The sequence below is a fragment of the Ambystoma mexicanum genome, chromosome 7p, assembly GCF_040938575.1.
Source record: "Ambystoma mexicanum isolate Mex_15411 chromosome 7p, UKY_AmexF1_1, whole genome shotgun sequence".
In the NCBI taxonomy this organism is placed as follows: Eukaryota; Metazoa; Chordata; class Amphibia; order Caudata; family Ambystomatidae; genus Ambystoma; species Ambystoma mexicanum.
The window spans coordinates 270,585,705-270,606,122 of NC_090939.1; the positions used below are offsets into that span (position 1 = coordinate 270,585,705).

General features: G+C 41.2%; 1 protein-coding gene across 1 annotated transcript in view; it reads right to left on the reverse strand.

The window, feature by feature from the left end:
* Positions 1–20,418, reverse strand: part of URB1 (URB1 ribosome biogenesis homolog) — a 2,274,827-nt gene that overhangs the window by 1,937,163 nt on the left and 317,246 nt on the right. The window contains exons 4-5 of the mRNA XM_069636341.1: positions 15,786–15,918; positions 13,754–13,850 (exon numbers count right to left, since the gene is read on the reverse strand). Coding sequence (XP_069492442.1) covers positions 13,754–13,850; positions 15,786–15,918 — 230 coding nt within the window. The remainder of the gene's footprint in view (positions 1–13,753; positions 13,851–15,785; positions 15,919–20,418) is intronic.

The following is a 20,418-nucleotide window of genomic DNA, read 5'->3' on the forward strand; positions in this document are numbered from 1 at the left end:
GCAATGATGCCCCTTGGCTGCTGAGTTGTTTAAGCTATTCACTGCGGATATAAGAGAAACAATGTCGGCTGATGGCTACAATCCTACGAGAATAAATAGGAAACCGGTGGGCTGGATGCTTTACGCCAATTACCTTATAATCTTAGACATGACACCTATCCGTCTCCAAAATAAATTGAATATTCTTCCGCTCTACATCGAAAGAAATGCACTAAAAATAAAGGCTACAAAATCTGCGGTCCTAGTGTTTCAAAGAACAAGAGGCACTCAGGAAAAATAACTTTCACTGGCACCATTCTAACAAATCTATAACACTTGTCAATTGTATGAGATACCAGGGGATGGAATTAAAGCAGATTTCATGTGACAAACCCTGTATAGCTGAATTGAGTACAAAAACCAAAAGTCTCTCTACTCAAGAAGCTATAATACACAAAAGGTATGGAAAATATTCATTGATTCCTGTTGTGAAATTTTATAAACAGAAAGTTGAGCCAATTTTAACATATGGAGTGGAGACTTAAGAGTGACCACTACTCGAAGGTATGTTCGGGAGGAAAGTCCTACGATTACCTAGCTGTGTACCAATCACTATTATACGACACAAATGGGGGCTAGTTTCAATCTATACCATAGTAAAGTATGGAAAGCATTGTTATTATATCGCAAGCTCATCAAGCCTAATCCTCCCATCCAATATCACATTTTGGAACCTGATGAGCAAGAAAAATTGGATTGGGTTCAAATATCTTTGTACTCATGCCAGGTAATTTTAGACAAAGTAGACATATCAGCAGATGCTTGTACAGAATCCTGACGCTGCAAAAAAGAAACTCTCTGGTACTTGTTGCAAACACAAATAAACTACGATACAAGCTGTATGAAAATGCCACCCAAGAATCTAGAGCTGTGAATGCGATTCCGAAATACCTGTTAAAATTCCCCAGCGCCTGGCATCGTAACCTACTGCTGTGAATTCCTTTAAACTTGTTTCCGACCAATCAAATTCTCAGTGCAAGGAACTTAAGTCCTGATGGATCTGACACTTGTAGGTGATGCAAAACATCAGCAGAAACTTTTAAACATCTTGCACTCAGCTGCCCATGACTGACATCTGTAAGAATGATATTAATTGGCTCCCTAAAAAGCGAAAAACCATCCTGGAATATATCAGACTGGTGGACCTTCATGTGCCGAGGAGATTATTTTAGAATGTCATTCGCGCTGTGTTCATTGATTAATTATTTTCTAAGACCGTCTAAAGAACAATTGTCGATTTCTTATTTTATACCAACTGATAATTCACCGTTTTATTTTTTATTTATATTGTTCTTGTTCATTCTACCATTTGATTTTATATATGATAAATGATAACATTTATTTGGCTTATTACAAACCTTTACCAGTTAGTGTACTAGTATAAACTAGTACACTAACTGGTAAAGGTTTGTAATAAGCCAAATGCCAATAATAAAAAAATACATTAGAAAAAAGTAGCACAAAAGTAGTGGAACCTTCTCAAACTGGTATGTAAACTATAGACCAACTTGTATACTTTAGTTAATCCCTGCTTAACCAAATCTTAGTAAGTCCAGCCCTATTCTAAGTGAGTCTCAAAGAGTCAAGTGGTGCATTGCGGGGGGGCAGTGACCAAGGGCAAAAGAAGGAAAGCAGGTAAGCAGGTAAGCAGCAGACAAGGCAGAATCTATGAAGAGTTCTCCAGGTTTACAGGTAACTAGCACAAAATGTCTTTGGTAAAGAGCACAATGGGTTGTCCACCCCAATGCAGGCCTGGAAGGGGATGTAAGTAACAGCTTAACTGCAACCCTCTGAAGCACAGAAACAACAAAGCAGGCCCCAGGCGAGTAGTAGGAGCTGAACAGTACCTTATCAGTAAAAACACTTGTGCAGCAGGTAGGTCCCCAAGGAGAGGCGGCAGCAGACCCTGGTTTGGGCTTCTTGGTCGTGACGACTGAAGAAAAGAACTTGTAATGGATCTCATGGTTGCTCTCGATTAGTTGGACGCCCACAGAAGATCTTTGCGGCACTGGCTTGTTGGTGCCTTTTTCAAGGCTTGGTTGAAGGACAGTTTGTGTGCGATAGGCTTTGCTCGCACCCTCGTTAATGACTTAATTAGAGCTATAAAGGCCATACTGATGGAATAAAAATGTCTTAACCAGGTCTGCCATCAGCCTCTTGATTTATAATCACTATACCTGTTCTTCACTAAAGTCATGATAAAAAAAAAAAAAAAACATACATGCCCAGGTACTCGCAGCCTTTTGCAGCTGCTACCATCAATGCTCAGTTAATACCACTACGGCAGTGCCTGGCAAATGCCTTTCCCATGCCGCTGCAAAATACAAAAATGTTGCCATTGCCGATGTTTGTTTGAAGTTGGAAGTAAAATGGTTTTAGGGAGAACAAAATAATCCCCATTCCCAACTGAGGGCTGGGAGGGTATTTTACAGGCAAAGACAAATAAATGTTAACGCCGAAAAAAAGTATCCTTTACGCATGAACTAATAGGTGCAAATTAAAAGATTCACGTTTACCTCAAATTTCCTCTTCGGGTCAGGCAGTAATGACATAAGATCCCCCCCCCTAACACTGCCCTGCTTGTACCACGGATCTTAAATGTATCTGTGGAGGTAAAATCAGGTTGGGGGCATCCTCTGTGGCCATTGTTTCTCATTTTGATAGCGTATTCTTACCGCCTTTTTTGGCTGGGAGTATTTGCCCGTTTGTAGTGAGTAAAAGTGGCTGTGCGTTGCTGATCTGCAGGGCTGGGGCCCTGTAAATGAGTCCACATCAGCAGTCAGTTAGCTAACACCATAGAAGTGAAATGTGCATTTTCACTTAAAAATAAGGCTAACATTAGGGCTTAGTCTTCTCAATGAGAGCCACTTGGCAGCTGTGATGGTCACACTAACGTGTGTATTGTGTAAAAAAAAAAAGAAACTAGTAAAGAGTTCCCTCTTTTGGCTGCAGAGAAGACATAACACTGGTGGGGGCGTATGGATGCATAGTGTAGGTGTAGGGGGGTGTTGTAGGCGTCTAAGGGTGCATAATGTGCGAGTGTATTGGTGAAGAACCACCTCAAGAAATTCGCATTATTTGCTACTGACACAGAAATGCTAGCCTACACTCGTGCATCAGAATAAGTGCATTAAGACAGATTAAAATGGCAATAATAGCATTTCAACTGAAAGCTCTCTACAATACTTCCATCCACAAAGAAGAGTAAAACTAAAAGTCTGACCAAATCATCTCGGATATCCTACTTTACTGGAGGGAGGGAATACGGCCAAAACTAACAAAAACAAACAGGTGTTTTGTGTACATAGACACTGCACACATTATGGACTCAATGTTAAACTAAGGAGACACCCACAATTGCTTCTCACTGTCCGAAATGCTCAACTTTAAATAATAACAGGAGGAGGAGTCAACACTGTGGGGGAATCGACTAAGATAATTGACAGGTCAAGCACCCCAAAGACAGGATTGGAAACCAGTTGCCACGCAACACGTAAAAACGGTACCAGGAACAAACAAAGACGTACGAATTTTAAATCAACTAAATATACGTCGTTGGCTATACACAAAATCGTGTTTAGAAAGTGAGATGGCAAAGTTCAGAAACATTTCAAGGGCGCAGACACTAATGGAAAATGAAATTGAATTTAGGGAGGAGTCTCTTGACTTAGTCCCACATCCCAACCCAAAAGGGACTTACCAGGGAATAAAAGATGACGACAATCTATCCCAAGTGGTGGACTTGGAAGCAGACACTAACAGTAAGGATCTAACTATAGATAGTGTCCCCGTATTTGCGAAATTAAAAAGCATAGTCCAGTACACAGACAAACCAAGATTATAGTAAAGAAGGAACGACCAAATAGTAGTGCTAACTTAATCTTTGAGTCACTTATACAGGACGAAAAACACATCCCCGCTGAACAGACCCAAAATTCTTTCAATACTGGCTTATCCTACCAGACTTGCCAAATGTAACAACGCAAAATGGTAAATGTGTGCATCTTTATGATCGCAATTCACTTGAAATCTGTGAGGTCCATTTCTACTCATAGTTTGTTAGAGATATGGTTCTAAAAAATTAAGCAGAGTTGATATGCCCTGTATACTGTTAACACAGTCTTTGCTTTCCTTTTCCTGCACTACTGCACTTTTAAGAATCCTATAAGAACCACACCTTGGGCATCAGTTTGGCGACGAGTTAAGTCGCACTTCAGTCGGCCGGAGGAAGACGCAGGAAGTTTTCCAGGATGGGCGAGACCCGGATCCTGAGAAGCGCCAGGCCGTGGGATGTTTTAGACCTGGCACCTCAGCCTGCAGGACCTCCGAAAGTGACTACTACTACAAAACCCGCTGGTAAGATCAACGCAAAAACAGCATCATTAAACATTTCACTTGCTTCGAACCTTGTCTGCACAGATAGAAGTGACTACCGAAGATGTGAACCATCTCACACCAAGCCATTGTCACGGCGAGCCCGATCCTCAACAGAGGAGGCTACGTTTCCTCCCAAACCTGATCTACCAGCACTACAACTCGCTCACCCACCCTTGATAAACTACCCAAGGGATTGGAGTTCTGCAGCGTGGATTAGGGCCGAGGCTGAAGTAGGTGATGAGTTTGTTACGAAAGCCCTGCCTGTCTCGGGACAAGGAGGAATTGAGGAGTCCCATATGGGGGAGGGCCGCAAGTTTCGGCGCTGAGGGGCAATCTGTCACTGGGCAAAACACTGGGAGGAACACTGGGCATAATACTGAGTAACAATCCCCCAGGTGCTCTTGGGGTGAACCACGAATCATTGGCAAGGGGTTTCAGTTTTGAAAGAACAAACGCTTTTTACCCATTACACCTCTCTGTGTAATGGGTAAAATAGAGGGAAATTTGCTTTTGGAGGCATGTACTTCGATAAGACTTTAGCAAGGATTCGACACCGCTCTCTCAAATCCATAGAACATCTTGGAACTGCTGTACTGAGGAAAATAAATTCTCCTTAGGATAACACATTTTTAGTATCATATGAATCCCTTTCGTAGAAAGGAATTGGAACTGCTGTTTTTGGGAAAATGAATTCTCCTTAGTACAATCAACTTTCAGTATCTTAGGAATCCCTTCTGTAGAAGGGAAGTAAGAGCGTAAAATGAGGGTCAAGACAAATGGAAAAAGTTGCTTATGAAATAATGTGGCTGTCCTGCCCCATAAGAATTAGAATGACTTAAATATTCATCACCATAAAATTGCTTTATGTAATAAATGTTTTAGTGTTGATATTTTAACAATTGTTAACTATTTTGCAATAATTTTGCATTGATCTTGTTGCATTTTTAGCATGAGATCCCTTATACAACAACAAAAAATAAAAAAAAAACACAACAAGAGCGTTGTCCGGAATTCCCTCCACACCCAGGCACTAAAGGATCAAACCGTTAAAGCCTTAAAAAAAAATTAAAAAAAATCACTTGAAGACTTTATTGCAGTGCATCCCCCAGAGCCCAGAATAATAAACCATAGGCCGGATGAGAGCTTGGTCAGGGACATAGAACAGGTCCTTAAGAAGCGTTACAAAATGATTCTGAACCAGAAGTATGGTGGCACAATAAAATAGGAGGTTATGGATCACCCGAACAACAACTCAATGAAGAAAAGATTAAAAAGCCAAGTCAAGCCATGACCAACAACAAACATAGCGACCAGACATTGGACATGGAGACTGTCCAACACAGATCAAACCATAGAAGGAAATGGGCAGATTCTTCCAGAGTGATAACCGAGTTACCCTGTATTCTGCCAGTTCCCACCCCCCATCCTATGAATTGGCCTGGACCGCCTCCTCACCCCTAGAAATGATTAGCAGAGGGAAGAAAAGAAGCCCAGTCTTGCCTAGATCGGGATATTAATGGTGCCACCAAACAGAATGCCTTACAGTTGGGGGGGCGTCAAGATCCTGCAGCAAGCGGCTCACTTGCTTTGGAACGCCAGCAGTGTGCCATGTGTCCTCACTCTGTCCTTCGCTCCATGCCTATGGTAAGGCTTGCAGAACAATTCCTTGCCTACCCATCGAAGCTCTTCAGAGGTGCATCATTTACAAATGCCCACTGTCTACCTAACCTCATATGCAGAGGGCACTTCAGGAAATGGCTATGCAGTCTTTGCACGTGGCCCGAATATATAATAATGGGGTAGGAGATCTATAGCATACCCTCACTAGGGGTACTGAGGAAAGTAGTTCATAGTGCTCCACTGATGCCAGAGCCATCTGCGTCCTTTCTGTGGCATTGGGTCACCCTCGGACTGGTCAGAGAATTGGTAGAATGTATTTCTAAATCAGGGTATTTTAAAATCACACAGATCACTTTCAAGTCTGGACACTTATTTAAGGGGTGTGTGTGGTAAAGTGGTTAGGGTGTTTGCGTGTGTGTGCCAATAGGAGTGTTTGGTTTGTTCTGTGGTTGCTAACACTACTACTAACCACTCAGAGCACACGTGTGTCATTATGACCAAAGGAGAGGATATTTCCCAGTGGTTAACACCCTGACGAATTAGTAACGAATGCCCTATCCACCAATGCATCACAACACTTTAAAATGCCGGACTTTGAAGCCATAGATGTAATTATAAGCCACAAAAAAAGTATTTCAGAGCATGAGCTAAAACCAACTTCTGTACTTCAGGCATCACCAAGTGAGCATCAGCTTCCTCTTGGGAAATACAAAGTGTGATGCACATCTTCTACAAGAGATGCAAGCTATACATTTTTCTTCATATGACCCATTATGCATGAAAGGTCTTCAGATGTTTCTCAATCCACGTTTATTTAAATCCCCAAGGAAGCACAGTTAATATCAAACAGGCATCTTTGTTTGGCATCAGCATTCCGGTAGAGTCAAGTTGGTCCTGGACTTGTGGTAACTGTTGGCAACAATGTATCCAGTCTCTTCCAGAATGGAGCTGTATAGCTACCAGCAATTGCGATTGCTCGTTACGTTTAAATGTTCCTCAGTGCTGCATGCAATGCTGGCTCAGAGACAAACTTTCCCCATCACGAAAGGACCATAACATTTTGGGGAACTGAAAAATCAGAAAGTGAATTTCGTTTGGCAATACATCATAGTTACACAGGTGTTTCTGAACCCCATGGCAAATGGTTGCACTTTAAGTCACTAGATGGCAATCACCCGGGTTTTCTTTGAAGTGATGACAAAAGCCACAACATGCCACACATTTTAAATGTTTTTACAGCAAACATTACATATGTAATTTTCTTACATTTTCCCCAGGCTGCGTGGGGACTTTGTATGACCCTTTATTTGTATTTCAGATACCAAACAGTCCTGCTTTTAAAGAAAAAGCAACATCTCTAGTGAGAACAATGGACGTGGACCCGAAACGTTGACCTCAAACATCACTGTCAGATTCAATCAAAACTCTGGGTATTAACGGCCAAGAGCGAAAATCCGTGGGGAGACACTGTGGTGACAGTTGTGGTGACAGGAGCGGCCTGGTCCACACGGAGACCCATTAGTGAGTCTTACGATCACAAGAGGCAGAGGAGTGGCAGCGACATCCGCAGCCAAGCGCCCTAGAGCGCTCTCAGTGCCAGTAGATCAGAGACGGGTCTGCGTGGCTTGCCAAAGAGAGGGCAGGTAGCTCTAGATCCTGGGCAGCTGGTGAGACCGATCCTGCATTGCTGCCGCTCTTGCAACGGCCATCAGTAACGAGGACAAAGCATGGAGGCCCGTAAGCTGTATCGTGCGTGGGCTGCAAGCAGGGTCGGCCATAGCTGCCAAGGCAACAACAAAAACATTGTTTCATTAGGTGCTGATCCGCCGCATCAGCTCCCAGATCCCTATTGTTACCAAATGCGCTAAAACATCAGACTTGGAAAACCAACATTCTCAGTGGGCTCCCAACGCTTGAACACAGAGATGGAGGCGGTACTCAAAGGAAACAGAGCTGCAGAGACCCGACTGGAGAGGAGCACTTCCGGAATCTGGTCAGGGTGAAGCAGTTGAGAATTTTGGGTTTCCCTATAGGAGTGGAGGGAGATGATCATGTTGTCTTTATATTAAAGTGGTTAGCAGAAGCCCTGGATGAAGAGGAAACCCCAATATATGTTGACAAATGCTATCATATTAAACCCAGAGTATCCGTCAGGTCGGACGGAGCAGGAATATACGAAGCGCTTAAGCTGTCCGACAACCTGGACAGAGAAAGAATCATGACAACAGCCAAAAAGAAAGTAGGGAGATCAAAGATCCCAAAGTGTCAAACAAGTAAGATTCAAAACACCACCAGGTGCGCGTTATAAATAAACAAATACAAATACAGGTGCATCTACATCAACAACCAATGCCACACAAGGTATCGGGGGGGGGGGACAAGCGGAAGTGGCAGTTCCGACGAAGACACAGGTCGTCCAGGAATTTTGACCAGATCGAGCATGAGGAAGAAATTGGCTCAACAATTTTAGTTGTCAATTTATCTGACCGCAGTCTATCCAAAACTGAAATCTCAGTACTTAACAAGGTACTTTCATTTGCAGCAGATAACAGAACTAATTTTGTTGATTTTCAAAATTGATTTGTTTAAATTTACACACAAACTGAAATTAAAGAAATACTTTGCAACAGAGGTACGTTCTTTTACTGCTGAGACCATTCCATTACCCTTGAGTACCCTGACTCTCTCAGACCTAAAGACTATTGAGATACTCACTTCATTGAATCAGGAGGGATACACTAATTTGGACATTATATGCTCAGAGTTAGGGGTGAATTTGAGACAACTTCTCATTAAAGAATGAAAACCTCCTTCCAAATGTACGCCTCAAATTCTATCGGAAAATGTGATTGACATTTTTCATAAAGCTATGATTAAAGATATACATAATATAATGGATAAACCTAGGCAGAAAAATGCTAGACCCAGGTATAATTTAAGTCAAGAACAACAAAGAGCCCCCGAGTACTTTGATGCAAGATCGCACTACTACTATAAAGGAAACCGATAAGAGGGGGGGAATGTTGTTGTCCTGAACACCACTGACTATTTAGCAATGGGCCTAGCCCATCTGAACAATTCTCAATCCTAACAACTATTGAAATCTAATCCAACAAAGAGAATAGTATTGCAATTACAGGATCTCATATCCAAATGGTATAATGCTGGTTTACTGACAGATGAAGAAAAACAGTTTCTTATGATATCTAAGCCTACAATGCCCACAATGTACTTTTTACCGAAAATACACAAGACATACCAACAGCTACCTGAAGTGAGACCTATCATGAGTGGTATAGGTTGGGCCACGGAAGGTCTTTCTAAATATTTGGACGAAGCTTTGAAATCAGAAGTTCTTAAAATTCAATCATACATAAGAAACCGCACTCATGTACTGCAATTTCTCCAATCTGTATAATGGCAGCCAGATTATGATCTTGCAATAGAAGCTTTAGAATTTACATTTCGTGATTGCTCGGCCTCATATTGGAAACATGTGCAAATGCTCAAGGAATTTTTGATCTTCACTCTGCAGAACAATGTTTGTATTTTTAATAACCAATACTTTGCACAAGAAAAAGGAGTTGCCATAGGCGCTAAATTTGCACCGTCTTTGGCTAATCTTTTTATGGCCCAATTTGAAGAAATGTCTACCCACACAATACCTTCTCACATAACATCATCAAATGGAAAAGGTTTATTGATGATATCATCATCATCATCATCATCTGGTAAGGTTCCCTAGCAGACTTTAACCAATTTATAGAATACATCAATGCTAACATTTTCGGAATAACTATCGGGACATGTGAGTGCTTCACAGATAGACTTTTTGGATTTACACATTTTCATAGAGAATAATTCCATTCATACTAAAACATATCGTAAACCTACAGAGGTAAATTCGATCTTACATGCGAGTAGTAGCCATCAATGAAGCACCATCAATAACATCCCGGGAGGGGAATTCTATAGAGCCAGGAGAAATTGCAGTCTAGACGCTGACTATTTAAGTGAATGTGAACTTTTAACAACGATTTCATGCTAGAAGTTACTGCAGAAATGTTGTTGACAAATCATTCAAAAAATATGCTCATACCAAACAACTGGATTTACTTGCAGATAGTAGCAAAGATGAGGCCAAGTCCCAATCAATTGCTATCATTACTCGATTCTCCAAAGACAGTAGTCTCTTATACAGATGAGTAGCCAAACACTGGCACATTTTGAAGTTAGATAAAGATTTTGCACCCTATCTAATGGAACAGCCCAAACTCACGTTTACTAAAGCATCTAACATTAAACAAAAATCATGCCCATCTTTCTTTGACCCAACACAGCCACAAGACAATATTTGGCTACCAAAAGGCCAGGGCTTTCACAGATGCGGTAATTGCAATCAATATAGATATGCGTTGGACAAGAGTTATACATTTTGTGATGGTTTGGGTCATGAAATAGAGATTTTATCAACTGTAAAACATGTTATACAGTCTATGCCATTATATGTGTATGTGGCAAGTATTACATTGGTAGCACTATCAGGCACCTGCGGGTACGTTTCAGAGAACATCTACAGAGTTTGAGAAATATAGATTCCAAATTACCTTCAGCAACTCATTGGCGTAAAGAACATCAAATGGACAAACTGGATGATTTACGATTTGTGGGTCTAATGAGAGCCAAGAGGGGGCCAAGAGGGGGGAATTTACAACTCAAGCTTCGGAAAATGGAGTCCAAACTAATTTATGTAGAGCTACGGAATGTGGTCTGAATTCGGACCATGAGATGTATGTGTTTTTATGAACAATTGTTCTAATTACTCATAAGAGGAGCTACTCATTGTCCACATTGCATGGTTTTTATTAATACACATCAGATTATAGTTATGGTGATTTACTTTTTGTTTTGAGAGCATTACCCATTTTAATCCGAATCAATTTAATTATTATTAATTGGAATACATTTTTCAGCCATTTTGCATTCCATATTTCTACATTCTTTTCAATCATCAACACATGTGCCATCTTATTATTCTCAGTCTAATGTTTTCTTTTTGCAAAAAATACCCTAATTATTAGTTAATGCACGTAATTTTAATTGAGTCATGATATATATTTTTTATTTTCCTCATAATTCGAGAGTTCAATTAGAGGTTGTAATAGTATTTAACATCTAACTTCACGAGCTATTAGAGTTAGGAATCACTAACTCGCTACCCTTCATAATAGACCATCCAATCTGCTTGGAGGGATAATGACGTCCACAATGACGTTTTGTTTACATTGACGTGACGCGCACGTTCGACGCGTGACGTCATCACGCCAAAACGCAATCGGCCATGTTTTACATTTACAGGGTGAATGCGGAGGTACTCGGACGGCGTCTCTGCAGGGGATTTATCCCGTGATGTCATTTTTCTAGGATTTTAACCGATTTATTAGGTAAGCCATGTAGGTTTAGAACAATTGTTAAATTGAATCCCCAACACTCAAATTTAAGGCATATAGATCTTACAGGATGATGATGATAAGAGCCAATATAATTTATAATACAGTTATGATTATAAAAATAGTCACTTTTTCAAATACATATTTTGATAGGATAATTAGTATAACACTTGACTTGATAGTTCTAATTTTGGAACTATTTATAATAATTTAAATAATTCAAATATATTTGAACAAACAATACAAATGTCAGCAGCCTGACAACCTACATTTTATTTTCAGAACCTTTGAACCTTGAATAGTTACAACCGATTACTAGATGATTCGCGCAATTGATGGGCTAACATCCATCAACATATATATTCTTCAAAGCAGGACCGGAACTGGGATTTATGAATCCCTGAGGTAATCATCCTCCCTTTTCTGATGTTTCACATTAAAGCAACAATGCTTTTATTTTTCTGTCACATATGAACCAATCAGTAGTCTGATATACAAATTATTTCCTTATAGTGATTCAAGGATAATCCAATTGATGCAGGGTAAGCTAGACCGGTACCTTCTACTTGCAAATATCTTTTGGATTGTAAAACTCGTAAAACAATACATTTAAAGCAACTATAGCTATTCTATGGGATCTAGTATACCATCACACATGGTGACATATCAATGCATGTTGACAATGGTTTGCTCATTCTGTTCTCTCACTAAATAAGGGTACACATTTATTAGAGCACTAATCAATATTCCTCAATTCACCGGATTGAAAATTTGAAGTGATAAAGTTTTGATTGATATAATCTGGAAAATTATGCATTATACCACAACTGATCAAATTTTATTCATCATTTTGCTGAATGTGGATATTTTCTGCCTCCCTGATGACAACTTCCTGTGTGGTATGTTTTTTCGGTTTTGATTTTTCTTCTTTTCATTTTCACATTTCTTAATATGATTGGTTTGTGGGCTTGTTTGCCCGGTTTACACAAATGTTCTATAAATATTTTATCATGTATTTTTAATTGCTTGAATGATATACAATTTAATTTATACAGCCTTGAGAACGACCGGAAAGGTTGAAACACGTGTCGGCTGCTCAGAATAAACAAGATCTGAAAACTCACTACTATATGCCACTGTTCATTATTGAATGCAATATTATCATTGTGCAAGTATTATGAATTAAAGTCAAGCTGAGCGCGGTCTAGTCTGATGACATTTTCAGTGACAAAAAGAAAGATACCCTGACTTCTCACCAACACAAGGTGTTGCTCTTCCCGGATCTGGCACCGGTTACTGCGAAGAAAAGGGCTAAGCTGAACATCCTGAAGAAATCGCTCAACTATAGCCGTTTGGTCAGACTCTCCGTACCCCGGACTCAGTATGAACATATTGGTGTGTCCCCAAACTAGCAGGTCATTCAGAGGGGTCCTATTGCTCCCAGAGTGGCACGCTTTCTTTTGATTGATAACACTGTTTAGGGCCACTCCACACGCTACAGTTTTCATGCGGTGCAAAGTACAAAACTTGAATAAAGATACATTTGAAGAACAGAAAATTCCTTCTTAAAGCATGTTATCCATACACCTAAACTACCACAACGTGTTATACATGCAACCCGATTAACTCCTACGCACGGAATGTTAATGTTGGATATTTAATTCATATAGTATATGCTGGTTTAATGGAGAAGAAATACACATTACTGGCTTCATACAATGAGCATCAGAATGCAATAACTTAGTATACACGCGCTAAAATGTGCCTTTAAGGCGAAATCAAGGGCACTGCAATACTTCTCAACAAATACATCTGATGCCCAGGCGTGCGAATGAAACCAGTGTTTCTTTACAGTTTGTAAATATACATATTTGAGCACAGGCTTGTGACATAATTATGCTGTGATGGCATCAATGTTCTGCTGTACCTTTGTGATCACAAGCGCATGTACATTTTTAAACTGCGATATAACTCCAGAAACAGGGCGGGTGAAGAGGAGATCGAGTTACAATATCATGCAATGTAGAACATATTTTGAAAAGCAAGCCCTTGACTGGAACTCATTAAAATTCCTGAGAGCCAATTAAATAAACAAATACGTTGGGTCCCCATGCATTAAATTAGGTTTTAGCAGGACTCTGCACAAACCCCTTTCTACACCTGGAGTATGTTTCATGATTTAAATAGGACATTGTCCCTCTGACCATAACATCAGCATTCATATACACTTATTCCATTTCTCAACAGGGAACTTTGCAACTGTGTACCTTTTAGCTCCAGCAACTGTACTATGGTTGTGTGATCGCCAGCAATTAGGAAAGCGACTGCAAACTGAATGTACGCCATCCGAACATCAGGCCTCCCCTGTGAGGAAAGAAAGGAAGTCGGATAAACACAGTGACATGCAGCTCGGCGGTCAGTTTGTTTTTTAAAATAACAATCCATCTGAAAAACGAGAGAAGGCCAGTTCTCATGCAAAAAGACCTAGGTCTGGAATTTGATACCAACAGGGTCAGCTAGTCTTCACGCACGCCTTGCATCTCACGCTTCTGCAGTCAAAACTGGCTCTGGAAATGTTTTTCAGAGCAGCCCCAAATTAGACTGTGCATGCAAATGTAACAAGGAAGACCCACCATCCTAAATTTGGTCTGAAGAAGTTCTCCCTCCAAGAAAATTGAGGGATTGGGATAAAGAGGGTTTAAAAATGTTTAACTTTAAAGCAAATTTGTCCCTAGATAAAGATTACAAAAGTAGTTAAACACAAAAAAACGAAGTCATTAGATTTGTTAAGAGTGAGGAAAAACATAATGGAAGCTTTGTAACAAATGATTTACTCCAAATGGATCTGAGGAGGAGGTGAGACAGAATGAAGGGGGCGATAGGACCCTCCCAAAAGAAGTCTGTGGTGCAGAGGCCCACTGGGAAATCGCCAGAGTTCCCTGTAGGCCAGTCCACCTCTGCATAGCTGGCATCACAGCTGGTGGATAGGACAAAGCATGTAGGGTCGCAGTTAAGTGCTGTCATTTACAAGGCACCTTGAGGAACCCGTAGTTTACCTCTTTAAAGCACTGGTTTTTGATACATATATAGCCAGAAGCAAGGGTTAACAATGCGACTTTTGGTAAGGCAGCAATGGCTTCTTATTTGCACAAGAGTTTTTTTGCAATGTGTTACACAGTTTTGCGCCAAACAACTCCTGCTGAAAATCTTTATATCTTGAGCTTGGGTAGAGCATATTTACCCCAAGCTGGGAATGTAGCTTTATCTGGAGCTGGGGCAGTTTTCCCTTTTCTTTGAGCTGTAAGTGTTGCTTCAACCTGAGCTGAGGCAGTGTTAAATTTCAGCCAGAGAGGCATGGTTTTACTCTTGGCTAAAGCAGTGCAGCGTTACACTAAACAGGAAAGTTCTAGCTCTACCCATGCTGGAGGCACTGTAATGAGATCCTGAGCTGGATCAGTTGAACCCTACCATGAGCTTCAACGATGGTAAACCTCAACTACAGCTCTAGAGTGTTACTGTGGGCAGTGGCAGTTGATAAGGGGTTAAAATATCAATGGCAATACAACCATGTAGAATAATATTGATATAGACAAAACATTGATCAATGTTTCGGCAAAATGCTGAGTTGCCATAAGAAAGCAAGATGCCATTACTTTAGAGAATGATTAAATAGAATTAAGTCTACTAAACATTAATATACATGGTTGTACTAAATAGATTTTTATGTTCATGCTTATGCTCTTTGTCAATGTGCAATATGATGTAACCTTGTTTTGATTACTAGTTTTGTAACTTATCATAAATTAGTATTGATTAAATGATGTATAAGATTGCATACGTGTAATTACTTTCATGGAATTGATACAATTCTGAAACAAAGATGAATTACATTCAAACCAAAGAACACTGCAAGAAAGGGGACTGTGGGTAGGTAACAGGCCAAAACTAAGCATGGGGTTACTACAATGGAACAACAACAACAATAATAAAAGCAGAAAAACAAATTTAAAAGAAAGAAATGTCATAAATTGGAGTGGAGTATTGTGTTATGGGAATAATCCCAGTTTACAAACTGGGATAACAAAGCAAATACACAGACCACGCAAGCCCTGAAAACAAAAAGCTTGGAAAAACAATGTAAAGATCAATATTTTAATCTAGAATTGAAGCAATAGCTTTACCCTAGGTTTCTAGAAGTGGTGTTTGATCCGCAACATGGCACAAATCATGACTAGCAGATTGTAACATTAAAATTATGGGAAATAAAAATTAGACTTGGCACTACTTTCAGACACTTACCTGCTTATCTCGTTTGTTGAGCAATCCACTCAAGAATTTGTTATGGAAATCAAATTGACTAAAGAATTCTCTTGCAGAATCGGGTCCTTGTGTCACCATAGCGGACATGAGGTTAAGGCATGCCCGAGCCGTCCTAAACAATAGGAGAAAAAACAGTAACTCTTACAGGTTTGGTTCCTTGGCAAGTAGTAAGCCTACAGCATTTGTGAAATAGGTTTTCCAAATAATAATGCCATTCATAGAAATGCAAATAAAGGCACTGCGTGCACATCTGTAATCAGTAGGAACAGAACACGCAAACTATGGCCTGCACAAGTCAATACAGTTTGCAGAAGTGCTGTTGGCACAATTCCTCTAGTTAAACTGAATTCATGTTCATTGAGACCAAGCAGCCTTGTGTATAAACGAGCACGAAAAAAAGAGCCCCGCGGAACACCGTTTTTAAATAAAATGGTGGTAGTACCAACCTATTCTAATAGCAATATAGTAATTTTGGCAGCTCAAGGTAGTACTGGTCAAATGCAACTATTACCACTTCATAAACTCTTTAAGGATGAAACTAATCACCATTATCTTGCTTTAAATCTGCATCTGAATAATTATATACAGCCGGAAACTATAGTATCTAAACAAATCCATGAATAAGAAGCACATTAAAGTACATGTGGATTGACATTTATAAAGAGATTATCCAAGACGGTAGTAAAACCTGGGCAACAAGAATATCATAATGTCTTCTCTGCCCTGAGGAATGATAAGCTAACAAGCCACAGTCAATGAGCTTTCATGATAGTTGCAGGACAGTGCACACTGTACAGTTGTGCAGCTTTTCTGGGAAGTTTGGAATGGGGGCAGGGGTGGTTCCAATGGTTAGCTAATGACCAGAGGTCCGACAGATTTCTAGAGAATCTAGGAAATTCAAGTTATCAATATTGTTGTGAACATCACATTTTAATGTAAAAGCAAGGGATCCTTTGGTGGAAACTCAACCATTAACTGATGGTAGTGTCAATGAAAGCCATGGCCCGGCTTCAATCACAACTCTAAAAAATGGTGAACATACGATATGCTGAAGCATGGGTGAAAGTGCAAATCTTAATTTCAGGGGCAAGGCAGCTGACATGAAGAGACAGAACGATAAAGCAGCTATGATTCGGCAAAGAACCACCAAAGCTCTCACCAGCCAACACACCAGACAGTGAACAGAGGGGTCCCCTTTAAGGCGAGCAGACTGAACAGCGCGAAATGTAAACTAGTCAATGTTCCCAATGGCAGCCGGGTCTATCCTCTAGGATATTGTAAAGCCAACATCTAATCATTGGGATCCTATGTGCAATTAGATGTGGTTTGGAGCTCCGAAAAGGTATGTACAAGGAAATGGAATAGTGAAGGGAGAAATGGTAGAAAATAAGCAATTGCTTTTGATTATTGACACAGTTGTCCATTCTTTACCCTGGGGCGAAGGTAACTATCACCTTCTAGCCATGGAAGGAGTTAAAAAGAGAAAATCAAGTTTTCCAGATTTGGTGGGAGGCGACATCCAGCAATCACATCTTGGCGAGGAAGGGGGTAGGAAGGGACAAGGAAGCAGTCATCTCTTGACTTTGAAGAAAGGGGGAGCACAACATGTTCCACAGCTGTAATATCCTGGGAGGGACCAGTAGGCAATAGCTGCCATTAAACTGTGTGAAATGGAGGCAACCATTATTTCTAAGTCATTGGAAGATGTGGTAGGTGGCAACACTCTCCTCTTGTTTATTAAAGGCAGTGGCTTTCTCTTGGCGAAGATTAATCAGTAAAAGGGGAGGAAAATATGGTCTCCAAGTTGTTGGAAGGAGGATGGCAAATGTCTAATCTCAGCTTTGTTACAGAGAGACAACTGGCACTATTGGGTGCATGAAGAAAAGGAAAACTGATTATGTAAACTGGAGAACCGACTAACCATCGGTCACAGCTGTGCACGTACAGCAAACCACACCATTCGCTGGTGTCTAAAGGGCATTTATGCAACTGGGAAAACATCACTGTGTGTGGCCCACAAACATCAGTATTGGGGCAGTTATCACATTCAAGGTGTGGTGACTACAATCCTATATGAAAGTGCATTGGTAGCTTTAAGATGAGTTTGATACCACTGAGAAAAGTACATCCTTTTTCGGAATCATCTATTTGGAGAGGTATTTTGAGAGGGGTGCAGGAGTATTTGACTTAAACAGACTAATTTGTACTCAGTCTCTCTCATCAGCACTGGCAGTTATACAAGAAGAAAAAAAGTGCTTGCCAATATTTTAATAAATTGTTTACCATAACCATTCCACAACAGGTTTCAGTCCCTTGCCCCTTTATCAAGTGGTCTACAAACAAAATATATGTGTTTACCAATCTCAACATATATACTTCCACCTTAACACTTCAGTGGCAAAGATGTGGGCGTCCACATCTATGATAAACCCTAACTGTTGTCAAAGACGCGGATAGCAACATCCTCGGCAATCCCACTTTAATTGTAGTTTATTGTAGTGTACCATTTCGGCAATTTTTTGCAAAGCAGTAACGTGGTTAAACCTGCTGACGATATTATAGATATTAACCGAAGGGGACTTTACTCGTATAACGTATATATTTTACAGATAAAATGAATTGGAAACCTGAAAGAGGTTTAATGTATATATTATAGAGTTGAACAAGTTACTCTCTTACCTGGTAACATTCTATCGATGGGATGGTCCGAGATGACAGAAATCACCACAGCTGTGCTGCTTCGGAAAATCTTTTCGGCGTTTACCTCCTGCGTCGATGACGTCGATACGCCGCCCTCGAGGACCTCCTCCGACGCCGACGTCACGATGTTAGAAGTAGGACGCACAACGCCCGTAGCCTCAGTTGTAGTTTTTTCCCAGAACGTGTGGCACCAGTCTTCTGCCAGTCTGACCACACAAAGCCTTGCGGAAACGTAAACTGCAATCGCATAAGAAATTCTGTAGCGGGGAAGGCAGCGAGGGAGCGATATGGAATACATCGTCGGACCATCCCATCGAAAGAATGTTACCAGGAAAGAGAGTAACTTGTTCTTCGAAGGGATTGGGTCCTCCGACGTATTCCATATATATGACAAACTCCCAAAGCAGTACCAATGCAAGGAGGTGGGAAAAAGAATTTAGAAAAACGAAATTTAGCATGCCCAATCAAATTGCGGAGTAAAGGACCGCCTTGCCAAAGGCCAGATCCTGCCCACGGATGGAATCGAGGGAGTAGTAACGTACAAAAGTATGGACCGAAGCCCAGGTGGCTGCATCACAGATGTTACGAATAGGAACACCCCTCTGTAGGGCAGTAGAGGCAGCCATACCGCTGGTAGAATGGGCCCGCAAGCCGACCGGTGGGTCCTTACCCGCCAAGCGGTAACATTAAGAAATTGCCAGAATAATCCAGCGAGACAAAGTCTGCTTTGTCACAGCTTGTCCCAAACGCTTTCCAGCGTAACCAATTAAGAGTTTATCGTCCACTCTGACCCGGGACATGCGTGAAATATAAAAGCTTAAAGCTCTCCTAGGATCGAGCCTATGGAGCCTCTCCTCTTCCTTACCAGGATGCGGAGGAGGATAAAATGCCGGAAGAATAACCTTCTGGCCCAAATGAAATTCCGACACCACCTTCGGAAGAAAGGAAGGACGAACTCTAAGGACAACCCTGTCCTTATGAAATACAGTGAAGGGTGGCTTAACTGAAAGTGCCTGTAACTCACTCAGCGAGCGGAAGTGACCGCAACCAAAAATACAGTTTTAAGAGTTAACAGTCTCAAAGGGCACGAATGCAAAGGCTCAAACGGAGCACCCATCAGAAACTTGAGGACAAGGTTCAAATCCCAACCGGGCACCTGGAAAGGTGACGGAGGGAACACATTAGTGAGCCCTTTTAGAAACTGAGAAATTAAAGGTATTTTAAAATAAGAACACTCTTCAGACGAGCGATTAAATATGGACAGCACCACCAGGTAACCTTTAACGGTACCAACTTGGAAGCCCCTGTGGGCTAAAGAAAGCAAAAAAGACAGAACCACAGGAATGTCACTTGAAAACGGATCCACATTCTTAACCCTGCACCAGTCGAAGAACTTTCTCCAATAGCAACGGTACAGGTACTTTGTTGCGGGCCTTCTGGCCGAAAGCAACACCTCCATCACGTCTTCAGGGAGGTCCCAATCCTTATACCTCAACCTCTCAGAAACCAAGCGTGAAGGTTGAGGGATCTGACCTCTGGATGGAGAACCTGACCCCCGTCCCGTGAGAGCAGATCGTCTCGGTAGGGAAGACGATGTGGAGGGCAGATGGACAAGTCGAGAAGGTCCGGGTACCACGTCCTCCGGGCCCATGCCGGAGCAATGAGGATCATCCGGGAACCGAACCTTTGTAACCTCCGCAGCACTTGCGGGATAACGGGGACTGGAGGAAACGCGTACAGCAGTGGGAATGACCACTCCACCACGAACGCGTCTCCTAAGGCTCCTCTTGGAGGAAATTGCTGCGAGCAGAACCTTTCGCACTTCCGGTTGACACTGGAGGCGAAGAGATCTACTTGAGGGGTCCCCCAAAGGGCGAAGAACTCCAGGAGAATCTCCTGAGCTAACTCCCAC